Source organism: Heliangelus exortis, chromosome 5, assembly GCF_036169615.1.
Source record: "Heliangelus exortis chromosome 5, bHelExo1.hap1, whole genome shotgun sequence".
Taxonomy (NCBI): Eukaryota; Metazoa; Chordata; class Aves; order Apodiformes; family Trochilidae; genus Heliangelus; species Heliangelus exortis.
The window spans coordinates 34730057-34748325 of record NC_092426.1 but is presented as its reverse complement, the minus strand read 5'-3'; the positions used below and the strand labels follow the sequence as shown (position 1 = coordinate 34748325).

At 40.8% G+C, this 18269-nt stretch overlaps 1 protein-coding gene across 14 annotated transcripts in view; it reads right to left on the bottom strand.

The window, feature by feature from the left end:
* PCNX1 (pecanex 1) overlaps window positions 1-15198 on the bottom strand; it is a 91666-nt gene extending 76468 nt beyond the window's left edge. For 13 of the 14 annotated variants that reach the window (XM_071744525.1, XM_071744528.1, XM_071744530.1 and 10 more), the window contains exons 1-3: window positions 14911-15198; window positions 6271-6479; window positions 383-488 (exon numbers count right to left, since the gene is read on the bottom strand). In XM_071744525.1, the coding sequence (XP_071600626.1) occupies window positions 383-488; window positions 6271-6479; window positions 14911-15063 (468 nt within the window). In that variant the 5' untranslated portion in view covers window positions 15064-15198. Of the gene's footprint in view, window positions 1-382; window positions 489-4496; window positions 4554-6270; window positions 6480-14910 lie in introns of those variants that run through there. The other variant, XM_071744535.1, reaches the window with a different exon arrangement.
* Window positions 15199-18269: the final 3071 nt, after the last annotated feature.

Below are 18269 nucleotides of genomic sequence, written 5' to 3'. Positions count from 1 at the left end.
GACAACCACAGTGGGATTTGGTAATCATCTGATCATGCTCTGAGCCATTTTGATTTACTAAATCAGGAGAAAGCTAACTGAGCAAAAGGGAATACTTTCTGTCAGGACAGTTGGCTGCCTTACAAAATGCAGTAATTTCTAAAATGAGCACCGGGTGAGATGGAGAAGAGCCCTTGCAGCTGGGAGAGTGCAATGCCATTCTAATAAAGCAGTAAAAAAAAAAATGCAGAAAGGCAAATTTTTTTATCCAAATACTTTTTTCTTTAAAAAAAAAAAAAAAAAAAAAAAAAAGGTAAATAAGAAAAAAAAAAAAAAAAGAGTACTTTACAGATTACCAAGCCAGCAGCACTAAAGCAACAACTGCAGTAGTTTTAACTCTTACCTGATTGTTTGGATCTATCCCAGCATAAGAATTGCGTGAACTACAGCCAACAGGGGGAGTTGCTTCTCGTATGAACTCTGACATCTCAATCCCTCCACCAGGGTCACTGAGCAAAACAAAAAAAACCAAAACCAAAACATTAACCTAGCAGTTTAACCTAAGTTTGTCTGTCTATGCCGAGTGCAGATTCAAAACAATTTTTTCCCTTTTGAAGTATCAAGGGCTCAAATATTAAAGTCCACTGTCACCAGCCAACAAAAGCCAAGAAGACTTAGGAGCTACGACACATTTTGAAATGCTTCCATATGACATTGTCTGTACATACATCCATGTAACTTTGAGATCATCTGCCCAAATACTATACTCAGAAAACAACCAACAGAAAAAGTACTAAATTGAACTCTCACGAAGAGTAGGGAAAGGACTCTGATTGAAGGCACTTATTACCCAGATCTTTTCCTTAGACTGGATCCAGGAGCAAAAGTAAGGATGGATGAACCAGTGAAGCCACACACTGTTAGTACAAGTTACTGGAAAGGCTCTCCCAGGGATAAAAACCATTTCTTTCTACCAGAAAACAACTTCCTTCCAGAAAAATTGCAAGCCCTATCAAGAAATACTTTGAACTACTACATATACCTATATATATGGATATAGATATATAATTACACCCTAGCAATTTCACTCTTTGATTAATTCACTCTTACGATTAATAAGTATTGGTTTGAAAATATTTTCTAATCGACCTCACCTAAACATAATTCAACATAACTCAGCTTGTCAAAGTCAGGTATTTATGAAACAAAAGCAAGCTGGGCCTGTCCATTATAACTACAGAGTGTGAAATGAGTTGTGGACTACAACTCAGAAATCCAACCTAGCACTGGTTGTTAACTGCAAAGAAGAAGTTGAGGCATCTTTTTTCCTCTCCCAATACAGTTCTCATCAACCATCTCGATCAGACTTCCCAAAAGAAGTAACTGCAGTGTAATTTGACACTGACACTCCCTGCTCATTCCCAGATAAACAACTGCCTCCCAACAACCAATGATTCAGAGCTGTGGGAAGTCCACTCCAACATTTTACTGGAGAAAACTCCAGCTGTTTCAGTTTCTCACAGTTTACTAACTTCATACCTCAGAGAACAACCATTCTTCAGCTGGACTAAAGAACTAAAGATAATGCCTCTCTGGAGAAGGGGACTGAAATGAACATAAGCACTGCAAGATTTAATAGCCAGGCAGTCTCATGGAAGAGCCTTATGCAGTAAAACCAACACCTAATAGTTTTTGTAATACATGGACATTCATATGACATTTCAAGCTGTCATCATCTCAGAGGTGTAAAGGTACAACCTTGGGAACCATTCTAGATCCTACTGGAGGCCCCTGAACACCTAAGAGATGACAAAAAAATGACTAATTGAGGATTATTTCACTAAATAGAAGTTGAGACAACCAGCCATGAGCTATCTGAACAATTATGATCAGCTACAGTAAATTTAAGAAAGTAGTGAAAAGCCACCACAGATCAGGACTGAGACATAACCGTGCTCTTACTGATGGCTGTTTACAGAGCCTGACCTCAGAGTATGGATTATGTTAAGGCAAAACCAGGTTAAGGAAAAAATATACAGAACTCAGCTTCAAATAATTTTCACCAGCCAAATAAAGTATTCCTCATTTTTAAAAATAACACATAAGAGCATAACATGAAGTTTAAGTGAGAATTTTTCAGTTTAGTCTTTATGTTGAAATTCAGCATATATTATGATGACAACCACCAGTATGACAAAGAATGTTTTTCACAAAAAGATGAGATTTTCTTCTTTAAATAATTAATTCTGAAACACTGCATAGGATTAAAGTATGCCCTGTGACATAGGCAAATAAGTCAATGTGAATAAGCTCTAATGCATAGAACTAGGTAGTTAGCCAGGGTGGGAGAAGGAGACAATTTTGCCTGAAAGTGAACAGCAGCATAAGCAACAACCCAACCCAACCCCACCACCCTACTCACAGCTGCTGTCTGCTGTGTCAGCACACACAAACCAGTGGATTAACAAAAGCTACTAACAAACAACAACTAATCCAAGCTGCAGGAAGTAGGAATTTCTAAGACTAATCGTTGCATGCATAAGAAACTGGACTAAAACACACAGAATCCTTTAGGATCCATTTTCTGCTAGTGCTGCGGCCATTCCTTTCTGCTATTAAGCTCTACAATCAGCTTCTCAGTTTCCTGACTTCACACCTCAGAGCAAGTGCTATGCCTTTTGGTTTGCAAGAAAAAAAAAAACACTTCAATTACTCTACAAATCAAGACAACTGAATGAATGATATCCAGCTACTTGCAGCAGAGACTGCAGAGCAAGAGGCATTCAGAAACTGCACAAACCAAACTGAAATTAGTATTTTAATGATTAGTAACTGTCTTGTCTAAGATTACTGTCTGTAGCTACCTTACATTACTATGTCACACTCACCAGAAGTCTGCAGAGGCTGCAAGTCTACATGAATTCAATAATTTACAACCTGACTTAGGCTGACTGATTAAAGAAACCTGGTATTTGGACTAGAACTTCCAGAGAGAAGTTGGAATGATCAATTTTGAATTCAGGACAAAGCAGAGGAGGAGTTTTAGTCTCCACTTTTGAACGCTCTCTTCTGTTCTCACTCTTCAAGTGAAACAGCAGGATTAGGGAGAAAGCTGCTCTCAAAACACAGGACCACAGCATGTACTGCAACTGCTAGGCCAGGACAGTTTAAAGTTATTATGAGGTCTTCTTTAAAGCTTGAATCACTAATTACAGAGTCAAAAAGAAAAAACAACTCCAAGCTCAAGAACAGGTCTGCCAGCCATACAAAACTGCAAGAAGAAATACCAAAGGCAGGGTAAGAGTTACAGGGATTATTTGCACGTCTATTCATTTTGCTCATACCTTTAAATAGACTGAATATAAGTCAAAGATGCAACAAATTAGAAAGCTCCATTCTCCAACTGTCAATTTTATTTTTTAGAAGTGTATGTGAAATTCACATAGTATCATGATTACAACACACCCATGCTAATGGAGATCAGCAATGTCACCAGATACCATATGGTGATACTTGGAACCATGGTAGTATTTGACACAAGAAAGGACAGTCATATCCCCCAGAAGCAAGACTGACTTCAGTATTTTAAGTTATCTATGTGGGTCCCCTGACAGCCAAAGATTATGCTTGCATTATTCCTTCTACCTTCTGATGTAAGATTGGGAGCCTCTATCCTCATTACTTGTTCCCATGAAATCTCACAGAAGCATCACTGAAACACCACTCCATGAGGTACAAAACCAGCAACTGCACTGGAAGATAGACAACTCACATTCCTATCTTAATTTAAGACTTCAATTTAAGTTCTTTCTAAAATATTGACAATTCCCACCTTTACAAAAGAGGATGAGGAAAAAAATAAACAAGGCCTCTCTTACAGAACAGTAAGACCCTATTCCAAAACCACTGTGAACCAAAGATAAATGAGCAGTTTGTATAAACCTACAAACACCAGCACATCATTTTTGTCAGATACCTGAAAGCACAACTTTGCAGATAAAACATCTTCACAAAGAACAGCAGTTCTTACAAGCTAAACAGAATCCTGAACACAACTTTTGAACAAAAAACAGACAATTGCTTAAGTCTCCAAAAATATCCATATTTATACCTAAAGTGGTCCTAGAGAGGGTGTGTGATGGGGAGGGTGAAAACTCTAGGACAGCTCTGAACAAAAAATTGCCTGTATGTATTCATTTGGTAGCACATACTGTAGCCTAAACTATCAAAACTAATACTAATACTCTTATTATGCAAATATTTAAGGCACCATGTCAGCTTTATCTCCCCTACACATACCTTATGCTAGGAAGCAGAGTTTAAAAAAAAACAAAACAACAACCCTACATACACACTTTCTTCCCAGACAGATTTATTAGTGTTCTGATTTAACTTACTAGGAAGCTGACAACTTAATATTAAACTCATTCTACATCCCCTACACTGGTTTGAATATTATCCCAGAGTTCTTGTAAGCTTCCAGGCAAAGATTAGTATATACTGTACATCCCACTTACCAAAAAGTAACTCCGTAATTTCTGCATTGACCTTGTTCCCAGTTCTAGTTAAGAGACCTGAAAGTGGGAACAAGGATCATATAAAAGTTAATGAAACTTTAGTTGGCAAGCAGGACACACAGCAAACTAACCTCTACTTCCAAGCTCACAAATGCTTACAATGTGATAACTTGTCCCATGTCAACTGCTCCTTAGACAAAAAAAGAACTTCTGGAACAACCAGAAGTTATTTACAGTACTAGTAGAAAGAAGTCCCTTGCCAAGTCTTGGCTACTGTTTTGGAAGCAAAGCTACATGGCTTAAAAAAAGGAAAAAACACCTAAGGATCACAGCTAAAATATGTGTTAGCAAGGTTGTATTGAAACAGGACAGACCACTAGTTCAGTTTCACAAATTTTATTAAGCAGAGTAAGCATTAATGTACATGTAGGCAAGCATTCTGCCAAAATAGCTCAATACAGTTTTAGTAAGGTAGATGATCTAAAAGGAGTCTCAGTTAAAATGAGCAGGTTCAGTTACCAAACACAACATGGAAAAAGGGTCAGGTTATAAAAGATTGATAAAAGATGTTACTGAATATCAACTTTGAAGGAACCCAAGACACTGTTTTTGTTAACAATACACTCCCTGAGCCAAGAGAAGATACAGAAGACCCATCTTAGGTACCCCATATGCACAATGAAGTCATTTTACTTCCAGGCTGCACATTTTACAGAACATCATTTTAGCACTTCCTTTCTTTAAGGAACAGACTTAAAAGGCTTATTAAAACCACATTTCCTTATAGCATGTGTCCATGTGAAAGTTTCGGGTTTGTTTGGTGGTTTCTTCTTGTTTTGGTGTTTTATGTTAATGAAGCACATGCCACGTTTTAAGATTTAGTGCACTCATTACCTCCCTTTGAACACTATTCATGGCCACCAGTACCAGAAACTCAGGCAAGAGGTCTTCTCTAAAAGCTAACAATGCAAGGTTGATTTATTTCATGCATTCTAACCCTGAGGATGGCCTCAATTAGCTGAAGCCAGGCAGAGACTTTGATAACAGAGTTTGTAACACATCCACAGTCTGATCAGACTGGTGAGGGTGGCCTTGTTGATGAGTCATATTTTGTTCTTCTTTCTCCAAATATTCTGGTCAGAGGAGGAGAACCTCTGGGTTCTTTGATGCTGACAACAGCAAGACCTGTGAAAGCAATATCCTCCTATTGACAGTATTTCCAAATCATTAACTTCATTACTGAGCTGAGCAATTTCAGAATTTCCAAATTGGCATGACAGTGTTCTGCTGAAGAAAGGCTATGACTGGAGTCAAGCATTACACCTGACTCCTGCTTTTGCAAAACTAAGCAAACTGAAACTCTATCAGATATTCCTTTAGTGATAAAAGGCTCAGCACGTAGAACGTGGTCTTTGATAACTAGATTTTTAAAACTGCCTACTGCTGAATTAAGATTACTTGTACTGGTTGTGTTCATTAAGTATTTAGTGACCTAATCAGCATCCATTTTCCATGCTATTGTTTCACTGCTTCCAGCATTTTAAATATTGTTCTTCAACTCTTTTGGAGAAGGAACCAGAAAATTAACACGAGTCCCAACATTTCAAACCCAATACATCCATAAGTCAGCTTTTAAAGCCCAGACTTAACAGCCTTTGAGAACTACAGAAGCCTGCATCTGTGTTTATTTCAGCCATCATTCCAGGTCCACATCTGTCGAAGACAGACCTGTTTATCTGTTGAAGAAGTACACAAACATCAGCAGACACCTTACCTGGGCCCATTGCTGTCTTTCCTCTTGGCTGAAACATTGCTTTGTTCTGTTTTTGCACCTCTGTCCATATGCTCACTGGCATTCCTTTCCACAATTTCTCCCTCATCCAGTGCCCTGTGCAAACGGTAATTCACCATCTTCAGAACGATAAAGAGAGCTGCTATCACCGGGCAGTAGACAGCTACTATCATCATGGAAGAAGGGAGGGCCTTTCAAAAGAGAATAAGAAAGAGTTAATGAACACAAGGGCAAATATTTTTAAGAATACATAAAGCTATCTAGAGTTTATTTCATACAGAAAATATTATACTAAAGATGAGGGTTTAAACATGTATCCCCTACAGCCAAACCTTGTGTGGAGATAGAAGACTAACAACATTTTAAAAAAAAAAAAAAAAAGGAACAGCTGGACTACAAGATACTAAAGCAACATAGCAGCATGCTACATAAATCTATCACCGGAGCTCAAGAACCACATTCAACTCTTGTTTGCTCTTCCCAGGATACTGAAAGGTTGTTATGAATAAAAAAAAGATGGGAAGATTTTAAAAAACTTGAAAACTAAACCACGCACAGGGTTTATTTCAGAGCTAGTACACAGGACCAAGTCCTTTCTGGAAAAAATTGATGCGAGTGTGACAGCAAGGTAGACAGGAGAAAACCTGCTTATCAACCCAACATAGGTGTTTTGACTTAGATTCTCAGCTTTCAACAACTACTCTTGAATATCTGGATATTGCCACAAAATCCAAATTTTTCCCTACCTGCTCAGTCCTGAACTAAACTTGTGAAATTCCAGAGTTAGGACTTCTCATGCAACTTTTGCTGAGGCACATAAGGCTTTTTCAGATCAACCACTTCAGTAGCAGATATTGTTGAGTGAGGACTAATAGCTAGTTACAAGAAATGTTCAGAGTACTAGTTCAACTTCAGATTTCACTTCAAGGTTTCTAATTCATCTTTTATTCATTTATAATTTTGACATTTCCCTGGCCAGTCACTAAACAAAATGAGATCTCTATACTTAATCTTCTTCTACAAGTAGAACACTTACCTTACAAAAGCAATAAGAGTCTATATTCTGAAATATTTTACTGTATCACTATCTTTTACCCCACTGAGGGTGTAATTTGATCTAAAATTCTCACTGCCATAAATATATATACACATATACATAGAGGCATACAACAATTAACTATGTTACTCAGCACAAACATCAATTTAGTAGATGAGAAGAATAAATGAGCTGTCTTAGACCTCCTAGCCTAAGGAGAGTTCCAGTGTGTTTCAAACACTGTCTCCCTTCCTACACAGACCACTGCAAGAGAAAAGTCTTTATGGTGATCAAAATCCCAACAGAAATGTAACATGACTGAAGAACTTGACAAAGAGCCCTCTGCACATAAAGCTAGTTTTAGTCACTTAAAAGATGTGACCACGACATTAGTACTTCTACATGTTCAAGAGCTTATTAGTCCTACAAGAAGTGGCAGTGCTTATCACACAATTTAAGCCATGGGTTTAGCAAAAAGTGTTAGATGGTATTTCCAAATACAAAATATTTTACTAATAAAGGAAATAAAAGAATAAACATGTATAAATATTGTATTGACTGTTTACTTCAGAACAAAACCAACCCTTAATTTTGCTGCTTATTTTCCGTCAGTAAGGAAAAACAAACAATCAATATGACATTTCCAAAGCCAAACAAGTGTAAATAATTGAGTCTGGAATCAATCAGGAGGCAGGTTACCTATTAAGATTCTCTTCTTGAAGAGATCAGGTTTAACCTACTTTTTCCTCCAAAACAAGTCAAGTCAATGCCCAATACAGCATTTGAAGTAGGACAGGCAAACTAAGCCAAGATCTGCTAACTTAGGTACTGCATGCTGAGCTGGGCAAAACACTAATGGACATCATGATTCACTTACCAAGTACCACCTCAAGAGGAGAAAAAAGAAACAAAGCTATTTTAAAACCAGCATCAGTAAGAAACTGAGTCACAATAACGCTAATGGCTTGCATACAGCCCCTGGAGCAATGCCACAAGGGTTTCCTCAAGAAATTTGGTGCTTCCACTTCCAAGAATTTGAGAGGCAGCTGTTATCTTTGGTAAAACTATGAGCATCCTGTACCTGCTAAGCAGTCTCCTACCCAATTATAGACACAACTTCAAATATCCTCTCCTCTACAAGCACACCGTGTTCACAAGACATAACCAGAAGACCCACTTTAACACTAGATTACAAAAGTTAGTTTGTCTATAAAAGATGTCCCTATACAGCTCTATCTGGAAAACTCTTCAATTTCTCCCATTCATCCTGTCAGCACAGAGGTCACACAGTGTATCCAGTTTATCTTGTGGGATGCACAATCTACACATCCTGTTCTTCAAATAAAAACTTTGAGGAAAAAATGGGGAAAAAGGTAAAACTACTCACAAAACTTGCAGCAAACCCAATAAAGAATAAAAGGGTGTTTTTTGCTCACATTGTTTCCACAGGATTTCAGAAACCTAAAAACAGGGTAACTTGCTACATTTATTTCTTTGTACTCATTAGTAGTTACTCTTCTTTGGATGGGGCATATACTCTGGGAATAGAAGAAATTTTAGCATGTTTGGCATTCTCTGCAGTCTCATCATCCTTTATACTACGTCTCACACTGAGGTACACATGGTACCAGTAACTTATCTGCATTCCAGCCTCAAGAGGAAGAGTTATTGCAACCTAACCTAAACCACTGGTGCCTTCTGTTTTTCTTTGCCAAACTTAGAAACATTCAGCTTCCATTTAGGGTCTTCTGTCCACAAGCCAAGTTAAAGTGAGAGCAGTATTTTAAACCATGCTTGACATTTTACATCACACAATACCATCTTCAAGACTGGAATACAAATCTGAGTCCTGCAAATCTGCAGCTACATCTCATTGCAGTTCTTTTCACAAGTACTGAAGCATTTTTACTGAGCACAACAGACTAAAAAACCTCAGGTTAGAACTTGTTAGCAGACACTGGCTAGTTTCAGATTCAGAGAACATTCCATTTTATTTCACTTCTATTAACACCAAAAGAAAGCACACACTGAAGAGTAGTCACAACTGAAGCTCTTGTAAGAGAAAGAGCTAGACATGACCATGCAAAAAAAAAAAAAAAAAAAAAAAACCAAAACAAAAAACACACACCACAGAACCCACAACCAAAAAAAAAAACCAACCAAAAAAAAAAACCAACCAAAAAAAAAAACCAACCAAAAAAAAAAACCAACCAAAAAAAAAACCAACCAAAAAAAAAAACCAACCAAAAAAAAAAACCAACCAAAAAAAAAAACCAACCAAAAAAAAAAACCAACCAAAAAAAAAAACCAACCAAAAAAAAAAACCAACCAAAAAAAAAAACCAACCAAAAAAAAAAACCAACCAAAAAACCAACCAAAAAAAAAAACCAACCAAAAAAAAAAACCAACCAAAAAAAAAAACCAACCAAAAAAAAAAACCAACCAAAAAAAAAAACCAACCAAAAAAAAAACCAACCAAAAAAAAAAACCAACCAAAAAAAAAACCAACCAAAAAAAAAAACCAACCAAAAAAAAAAACCAACCAAAAAAAAAAAACCAACCAAAAAAAAAACCAACCAAAAAAAACCTTGTTCTAATTATATTCTGTTGAAAACTTCAGTCATCTAATAGCTAAACAAACACAATCATGAGAAACTCCTAGCTGAAAGTTATTTCCCTAAATCTTAAAGGGAAGTTAAGTAATAGTCTCAAACATGGAGGGGGAGGGAAAGGACAATGATTTTTCTACCACCATTCCCTCAGGAGTTACTTTCCAAATTTTAACCTTTCAAGGCAGCTTAGGAAATCCATACTATTCACATGGACAAAGACAAGATGCAGGAATGCACAGTTGAGGAGTGGGACTGTACCTTCTGGAAGCTGCAGGCTATTAGCTCAGCTGTATCACAGCACACCTTTTGTGAAAGAGTGGGTAGAAAAAGCTCTAAGTACACCTAGATTCCAGAAGTCAACCTTGAAGAGAAAAGAAACCCCAGACTACTACCTAGAGAACTAAAATATTCCCACTTAAACTACAAGGGTCACTATCTTGAGTCAATGTTTCCAATCATTTGTCAGGAACCAGGGGGAATTTCATGGATCACAGGCTGTGCAAAGAAACAGAGACTATATGGATCACATCTAGCTTCAATTAAACACCACAGAAGCAATAGCTTCCAGATTCTTTTCACAAAGAGATGTGTAGGTATCACCTGTTGAGAACATTCATAGGAAAGTCTCCCAACTGAGAGCAGACTGCAAGTCCTTACATAAAAGTTGTATCACACATTTATTAAGCAGTAAGAGTTGTCTTGTAAAATGCTTTCAAATTCAAGCATTTTGAGGCCTGTATTTTATAGAAACATTGATGCTGTAGAAGAGAAAATATCAAGAAATGACAGCTGTTTTGTCATTGGGTTTTTTTGTGTATGAACAGCCAGAGCCCTTTAGAATTCCTCTTACCATGAAGTACATTCAATTTTCTAGTTTTTCACCTAAACTTCAAGGTATAAAAATGAAACTTGAGCAGCTGAGGCCTAGGGCAATGTGGAATACCAAGGATTCTCATCATACACCCAACTTCAAGTACTTACACTCTTAGTTTAAGAAACAGTACCTATTTCAGGAACTTGACTGGAAAAAGACTTTCACGTGATGCTAGATTTACATGACCTACTTCTATAACTTGGTACAGAAGTCAGGAAATCAAGTGCCTATTAAATGAACTGTTGTCTACATGAGCTTGACTTTGACAGACAAGTTTTGTAGGTACATACGAGCCCATCACCCCAAGCAAGGTACAGTCCTGGCTCCTCTTCAGTCACTGGCAAAGTTTCCCTAGAGCCGGAGCCAAAACTTCACCCGCTCTTGCACACGTGGTGGGGCCGAAACAGCATTCCGAGTAGGGGAAGTGCTTTGGCAGCCTCCTCTCTTCCCCTCCCCCTTGCAACACTGATGCATAACATTGGCCTCTGTATGTAGGGTAATTTTTTCCCACTCTAGCACTGTATTTTACAACTTAGTTGCACAGTTTCACCATACTGTAGCACACCTCATTCTCCCAAATTGAGTTACAGATGAGAGTAAAAACAAGGATCAGCTCTTACCACAGATATGCAGATCAATAAGCACAGTTGAGTCTGTTACTGAATACAAATATCCAAACAGAATGAATTTCACTAGTCTAGAAAGCAGTATTTTTGTATGCATGCTGCCAATCCACAGATAGAAGAGTATAGACTCAAGCAACTTCACTGCAACAGACATTACCCTTCTTGTACACCCCAGTTCATTCTCTACACTTCTCTTTCTGACACACTTCTGAGAAGCACAGGTTAGGTGTATAAATACACATGAGAAAGAAGTATCTGGATCTGTTATACATTTATGTATACATCTCTCTTTTCTCCTTCACACAGGGTACACACCTCTCCCTCCTAAGCCTGAGCTCAGAAGGTAGATCACAGAATCAGAACCACAGAATCATCCAGGTTGGAAAGGACCTCTGAGATCATCGAGTCCAACCCATAATCCACTATTGCTGTGGTTACCAGACCATGGCACTGAGTGCTACATTCAGTCTCTTCTTAAAAACTTCCAGGGGTGGAGGTTTTCTTAAACCACCTCCATGGGCAGCCCATTCCAGTGCCTGATCACCCTCTCTGTAAAGAATTTTTTTCTAATATCTAACCTAAACCTCCCCTGGAAGAGCTTAAGACCATGACCAAGGGAAGGAGGGACCAAGGAAGCAATGTTAGCTGAAATCTACCACTAGAATTCTACTGCTGATTTCCTTCAGTTGGTTTGCACCATAATTCAACACATCAATCCTAACAACATCAGCACACGCACGCAAAGAAACTGAGATTTATGGTATTGCTTGTGGACCACAACCACTGCCAGATTCCATTCTGAAAATGCAGGATCAATAGAAGGAATGCACAGACAAAAGATTAGCAACATTGTGTGCAATAAACCAAGACTTTACATAGTAAGTGCATCAAATTACCATATCCAAAAGAGATTAAGTGTTCCATTCCTGCTGGGGGTTAAATAACACTTGAAAAAAAAAAGTGGCTAGCTTACTGTAAAATGCACTCAGCCTGGAAAGCAATCTGCAAGTCAAGTTCTTAGGAGATCCTTTTGTCTTTGTTGCTACAAAGCAACTCGGGAATAACAAGTTAACGTGACCCCGACGCATCAAAGCAATACTATGATCTTCAAATTCCTTACATGAGGAAGTTTTATAAGCAATATAAAACCTGCCAGCATTCTAACTCTTTCTATATAACTTGTTTTTAAAACACACAGCGTTGTCTGCCAGCAACAAGTCATTTGAAGCTGGCTTAGAAACTCCCTCCTACACACCAGTGAGCCATGCTCAGAATTCAGATTACAATTACCTAAGACTTTTTAAGTAAATTCTACTTATTTATGTATGTCCTACAGCAATACAACATTTACTACTTTTTATTATGAAAAGAGTTTAGGAGATGCTAAAAAGCTGAGATGACCATTATGGTTCTGCTTGTTTAGTTTAAGTCTAGACAACACTTAAACTGCAGAGGGTGGAAAGAGGGAAAACAGCCAAATATGATTCAATCTGCTTTAACTTGTGACTAATCTTTCTACTTATTCTCAGGGAAGCTGGCACTTGTTGTTGCATCTTTAACTTGTCCAGAGCTATGTGGCAAGAGAATTTCTCTGACCTCAACAAAACCTGAAGCAGCTTGCTTTTGCCCACCTCTTCCATTTGCACAGGAAAAAAGTTTAAGCAACACTTAAGTTTACTCCACAGTATGGACAACTGAAGCTTAACTGCTGCTTTAAGAGGTTCAAACGCTGGTGCAGATTTATTGGTTGTCAGAAGACCTCATGTACAACCTGGATCATCCCCCCCTTCAAATGTCTCCTGTGCATGCAAGATACAGCTCATCACACCTTCATCAATAGCTTACTCAGCATGGAAATACTTATTTAACAGACTATTCTGTCACAGCTGAAGAACAGTACTTCTAAATGAAAATAAAACCAAACACACACAACCAAAGAACAACTACATTTGAGACCAAAAGTACTCCCCTCTTCCCCTATTTCAGCATAACTCCAAAGAGACAGAGATTCACAGATTTTATAGAGGTGATCTGCTTAGTTCAAAGTTTTATCTAGCTGTTGTCACACTAACTTTGGTTTTAAAAGCAGTTTGTCTCAGACTATGGTTTCCTTTCCATCAGTCTAAAGTTTTCAAAAAGCCTTAAAGCTACCTTTTCCAAGACACAGTAATATGAATTTAAAATTACCAATACAGGGCTGTAACCTCCACTCCTACATTAGCTGGTTCTTAGTATCAAGTGTCTCATGCTGCCATCTTACAAATCGCTTTTTAACAAAGCGAATACCTGACCCCAGAACTCTCACTCTCTGCAACTGCAGTCAGGTAGAATTTTTCCTCCAGGGTTTAATTCACACATTTTTTCAGAAGGTAACTTTGATTTTAATTTGGCATGGCATTTGGACATGGTAAACTTGCAAATTACGTTTCACCTCTTCTTATCAAAACTGGTCACAATACACCCAGTAGTATCCCACTTTTCTACTGAGAAACCTGAAGTGAAACAGCAATATTTCATACTACACAGACTTTACACAGAAAGAAAAGCACAGGCAAACAGAAAACCACCCCCTTTTCTCACAAGTGATTATACCTCTCCTATATTTCTTTCAAAGTCCAAATGTCAAGTAAGTTTCTAGGTTTAAAGGTTAATATTTTAACAGCTTTGACTGAAGTGTCAGATACAATGCTGCATTCAAGAGAAATTCTCCAAAGCCAAGCACACCAGAGTCTGAATACTCGTAAAAGAGCCAAACTAACTTCGTGTCAATAACACACAGTCTTGATACGCTAGCACCCAGCACACTACACTATGGTCAAGTAAACTTTTAATTTACGGCCCCTGAAGCACATCCCTCCCTCAGTCTCCAGAGTCAGAAGAGAAAGCGACTGAGCCGCCAGTCAGAAATACTGCCTAGATCTGGCACCTTCTACAGAAACTGTCCTTTCCCCTCTACACCCAGCAGACCCGCAGTGGAAGCTGTAGTAGAGTTATTCCCAGCCTTAAAGGAAAAGTAAACAAAATAAAAAAAAACACCAAACAAACACGGAGGCGAAGTACCAGCCTGAAGCCCCGCTAGCGCCTACCTACCCACCCCCTCCACCCCCCCCCACACACACACACCTTCCCGGTAGCAGATCCCCGCTTCCCAAACGCCGCAGCCTCGGGCGCATTCCGGGCCGCCCCAACCGCGGCTGCCGGGGGCCAACAGGGGAGGGCCCCGGGGCTCCCCCTTCCCCGGGGGCTCCCCTTCCCAGGGCAGCCCGGCAGCGGCTCGGCGGGCAGGGGGCGCGCGTGTGACGGCCCCGGGGCCCTTCCCGCTCCCCAACCCCCCTCCTTCCCCTCACCACCCCCCCACCCCGGGCCTCTCCGCCGTCGCTGAGCCGGGCGGCCTCCCTCCCCCACAAGGCCCGCCCGCCCCGAGGCCCAGTCTGGCACAGTTCCCCCGGGCGCCCCTCGGAAGTCGGCGCTCACCATGTAGAGGGTGAAGGGGAAGCCGAGCAAGAAGAGCCACAGGTAGAGGTGCAGCGCGTTGACTCCAGGGCCCTGGTGCGGGTCCTGGTACCAACCGCCGCTCAGCGCCGCCCACACGCCCTGGCGCAGGATCTGCAGCACCTGGGAGCCCATGGCGGCCCCCGCTCCGCCGAGCTGGCCCCGCTCTATCCGCCCTGCAAGCCGGGGCACAGCCGCTCTCCTCCCGCCCTCCGCGACAGCCCGCACGGCCGCAACCGCCGCCGCCGCCTCCCCAGCAACGCCGTCGCCATCTTATGTCCGGGCCCCGGGCCGGCCGCCCGCCCCCGCGCCGCCGATAGACCGGCAGCCTTTGCGGCAGGGGGACGCCCGCCCCGCGCTCTGTCGCCGGGGAGGGACAACGCGGCGGGAGGAGGGGGGGTGGGAGGGAAGGAGGGAGAGAAGGAGAGGGGGCGGAGGTCCTTGCCATTGCGCCTGCGCGCGGCCTCCCCAACTCCTGGCAGCGCCCTCTGGCGGCTCGGAGGAGGGCGGAGGCCGCGGTTCGGTTCGGTCGCGGTCTACATGCGGGCCCGAACTCCACCTCCGAGGCGGGATCCGTCGGAATCCGCTTGGGTGCTGTGTACTAGCTCAGAAATAAACCCTGTGCGTGGTTTTGGTTTTCAAGTTGTCTAAAAATCTTCGCTTTTCTTAATTTATAACAACTAATAAAAAAATACTGTGTGGCACAAAACAACGCTGCCCGGGGCACCGGGAAGGGATCCCTCGGTCCCCAGACTGGTGGTGGGGATTGGTGCCGTGCCAGGAGGGCCCTGGAAAATGGAGGGGACTCAGCCTGTGGAAAGGGCTTTTCCTTCCTCTCTGTCAGGGCAGGAGGCTGTTTGACCTTGGCCTCATGGCAGGGGGATGTCATCCCATGGTGGACTTTTTGATTATTTAAAATCAAGAAAACAACCTTAGCGGTTTTGCACTCAGCAGTTCTGGGAGCCCTCAGCGATTTCGGGGCCCTCGCCGTTTACTGTTACAAAATGGTTTTACTGAACCCTCTTGGGGGTCCCACCACAGAGGGTTTTTTTCCTTTGCTTCCAATGGCAACAGCGCTGCCTTCCAGGCAGAACACAACCCGGAGACCCATGGGTGCCCCACGAGTCCCTCGCAGATTCCAAGACTCATTTTCCACGCCCGTGTGTTTTCACGGGGCACCAGTGCTGACCGAGGGACAGGAGGTGGATTTGAGGGCCCTGATGGGTCCCTTCCAGATTCTCCTAAGTCCCAGCTTTTCAAGCTTTCCCGTGGACAACCACAACGAAACAAACAAGAAAAAAGAATTAAAAAAACCCTCACGCCTCAAACAGAAAGGCACAGATTAGGGAAGGAGTTTTCAGAGTGCTGTCAAGCAGAGGAAAGGGGACATCTCCTTTAAACTCTGAGTAATTGCTGAGTATCCTCATTTAAATTCCCTGCCTTTTCCAGTCAGGAGGAAAGAGCAGCTCTGAGGATATGCTACGATACTGTCACTGGTGGCAAAAGCATTCCAGGGAGGTTCTGTCTTCCAACCCAATGACTGTCCTATTCCAGCAGGTACAGGATGGGGGGCCAGTACCTTCTGGGTCTCTGGTGCAGAGGAATTGCAGGAATGAAAGAATCCAAGGACTCTGTCATGACTCATGATGAGCATGCATTTGGGCTGCTGTTTTCAAGAAGCTGTGTTAATGCCACAGTCTCCACAGTGTTTTTCTCCCTGACAGGGAACCAATGGCAGCATTTGGCTATTCTTGGAAATCCAGAAGACAGAAGTGACTGATTCAAAGCAGATGTAGATGATCTATTTTTTTATTTTGTTTTGTTTTGTTTGTTTCCCCGGTGGGAAAGCAGGGAGAAAAGGACACAAAACCCTGACCATGATGGCTGTCGTTCCCCAGGATAAACAAACAAACAAACAAACAAATTAAAAATCAACTGTATTATTTCAAATAGTACATTTTTTAAATACAAGACTGCTAGCAGTATTTTGCAAAGGAGCATTTTTTCACTCTGTCAAACAGGCTTCAGATACGAAAGGAAAAAAGAAGGGAGGAGGGGGGACAGAAAAGAGGAAAACAAAATCAGAAAACCTACAGAGGATTATCATGGATGGAGAAAGGGAATTCCCTTTATCCTTTTGGGATCAAGCCAATCATGACAAGCCTCACCAGTTACAGTAGGCTCAGAAAGAACAAAACTATGAAGTCTGTTTCAAGTACATCACTTGCCAAAATATGAATAAAATTTAAAATTACAAATACAGCTGTTAAAGACAACATTTTTAGGACGTTTTATCACATAAATATAATGTGATACTGTAATGACCAGGATTATGAAGTATTAGCTTTTCCAGCAGCTGTTTTATGAATGTTATGTAAAAGCTGTTTACCTCCACAAAAAGAAGGCAAAAGGAATAACATTCATTAATAACATGTATGAAGGCAGTGGTAAATGCTTTAAAAACCTTTATATGCTTCAGTTTAGGAGCCACTGATTAAATCTGGACAGATTTGCCTCAGCCTCATAGTTCTGATTCCTGTTAAACAGTGCCCCTGTATGAGAGGTTGGATGCTGGAGAATCTTACGGCTGCTTCCCCAGCCCTGCTCCTAAAAGTCATATGACCAGACAGGGAATGACAGAGGCTTGAGCAGGGCTTAAAGCAATAAAAACAGGCAACAAAGAACAAATATTACAGACTCAACCCTGATTCAAAACAGCATAACCTAGCTTGGCACAGATAGCCTTGTTCAAGAGCACTTCGTTGTGGGATTATCTCATCTGTGTCCAGCAAAATAAGCAAGAGAATACCATGTGCTTGAGAGGACAATTAAATTTCATTGTTTAACTATCTAAATGCAGACAAGCTGAAAGCAGTAGGACACAAGATGGGGAAGTCGTGTTATTGGAATCCATCCATGCCCCAAGGTAAAATTGATAACAAGCCCACAGACATCTAAGAAAAATCCTTCCCTTAAATTCAAGGGAAACAAACCAACCACATAGGGAAAGTAATAGCAGTAGGCTCAATCTATGCATCAGATCTCTGCAATTCAATACATAACTGGCTTATTATCTGCATTCTACTTCAACATTACTCTGTTTCAGGTGGGGATTACTCTCTGTACAGGAAGAGTGTGCTCTAGGAAAAACAGAGCACAACATTGGTGAAGAATGAACAATTTATTAGATAATATATTTGAGAGGGCAGTAAATCAAATGATCAGAGATCAACCTATTTTTCTCCAGCATCTATCTTGTAATTTAGCACGCCAAGACTAAGGCAAAGAAGGAATTTACCACATAAGCCAGCATTGCACAGGAGACCAGCTCAAAACTGTAA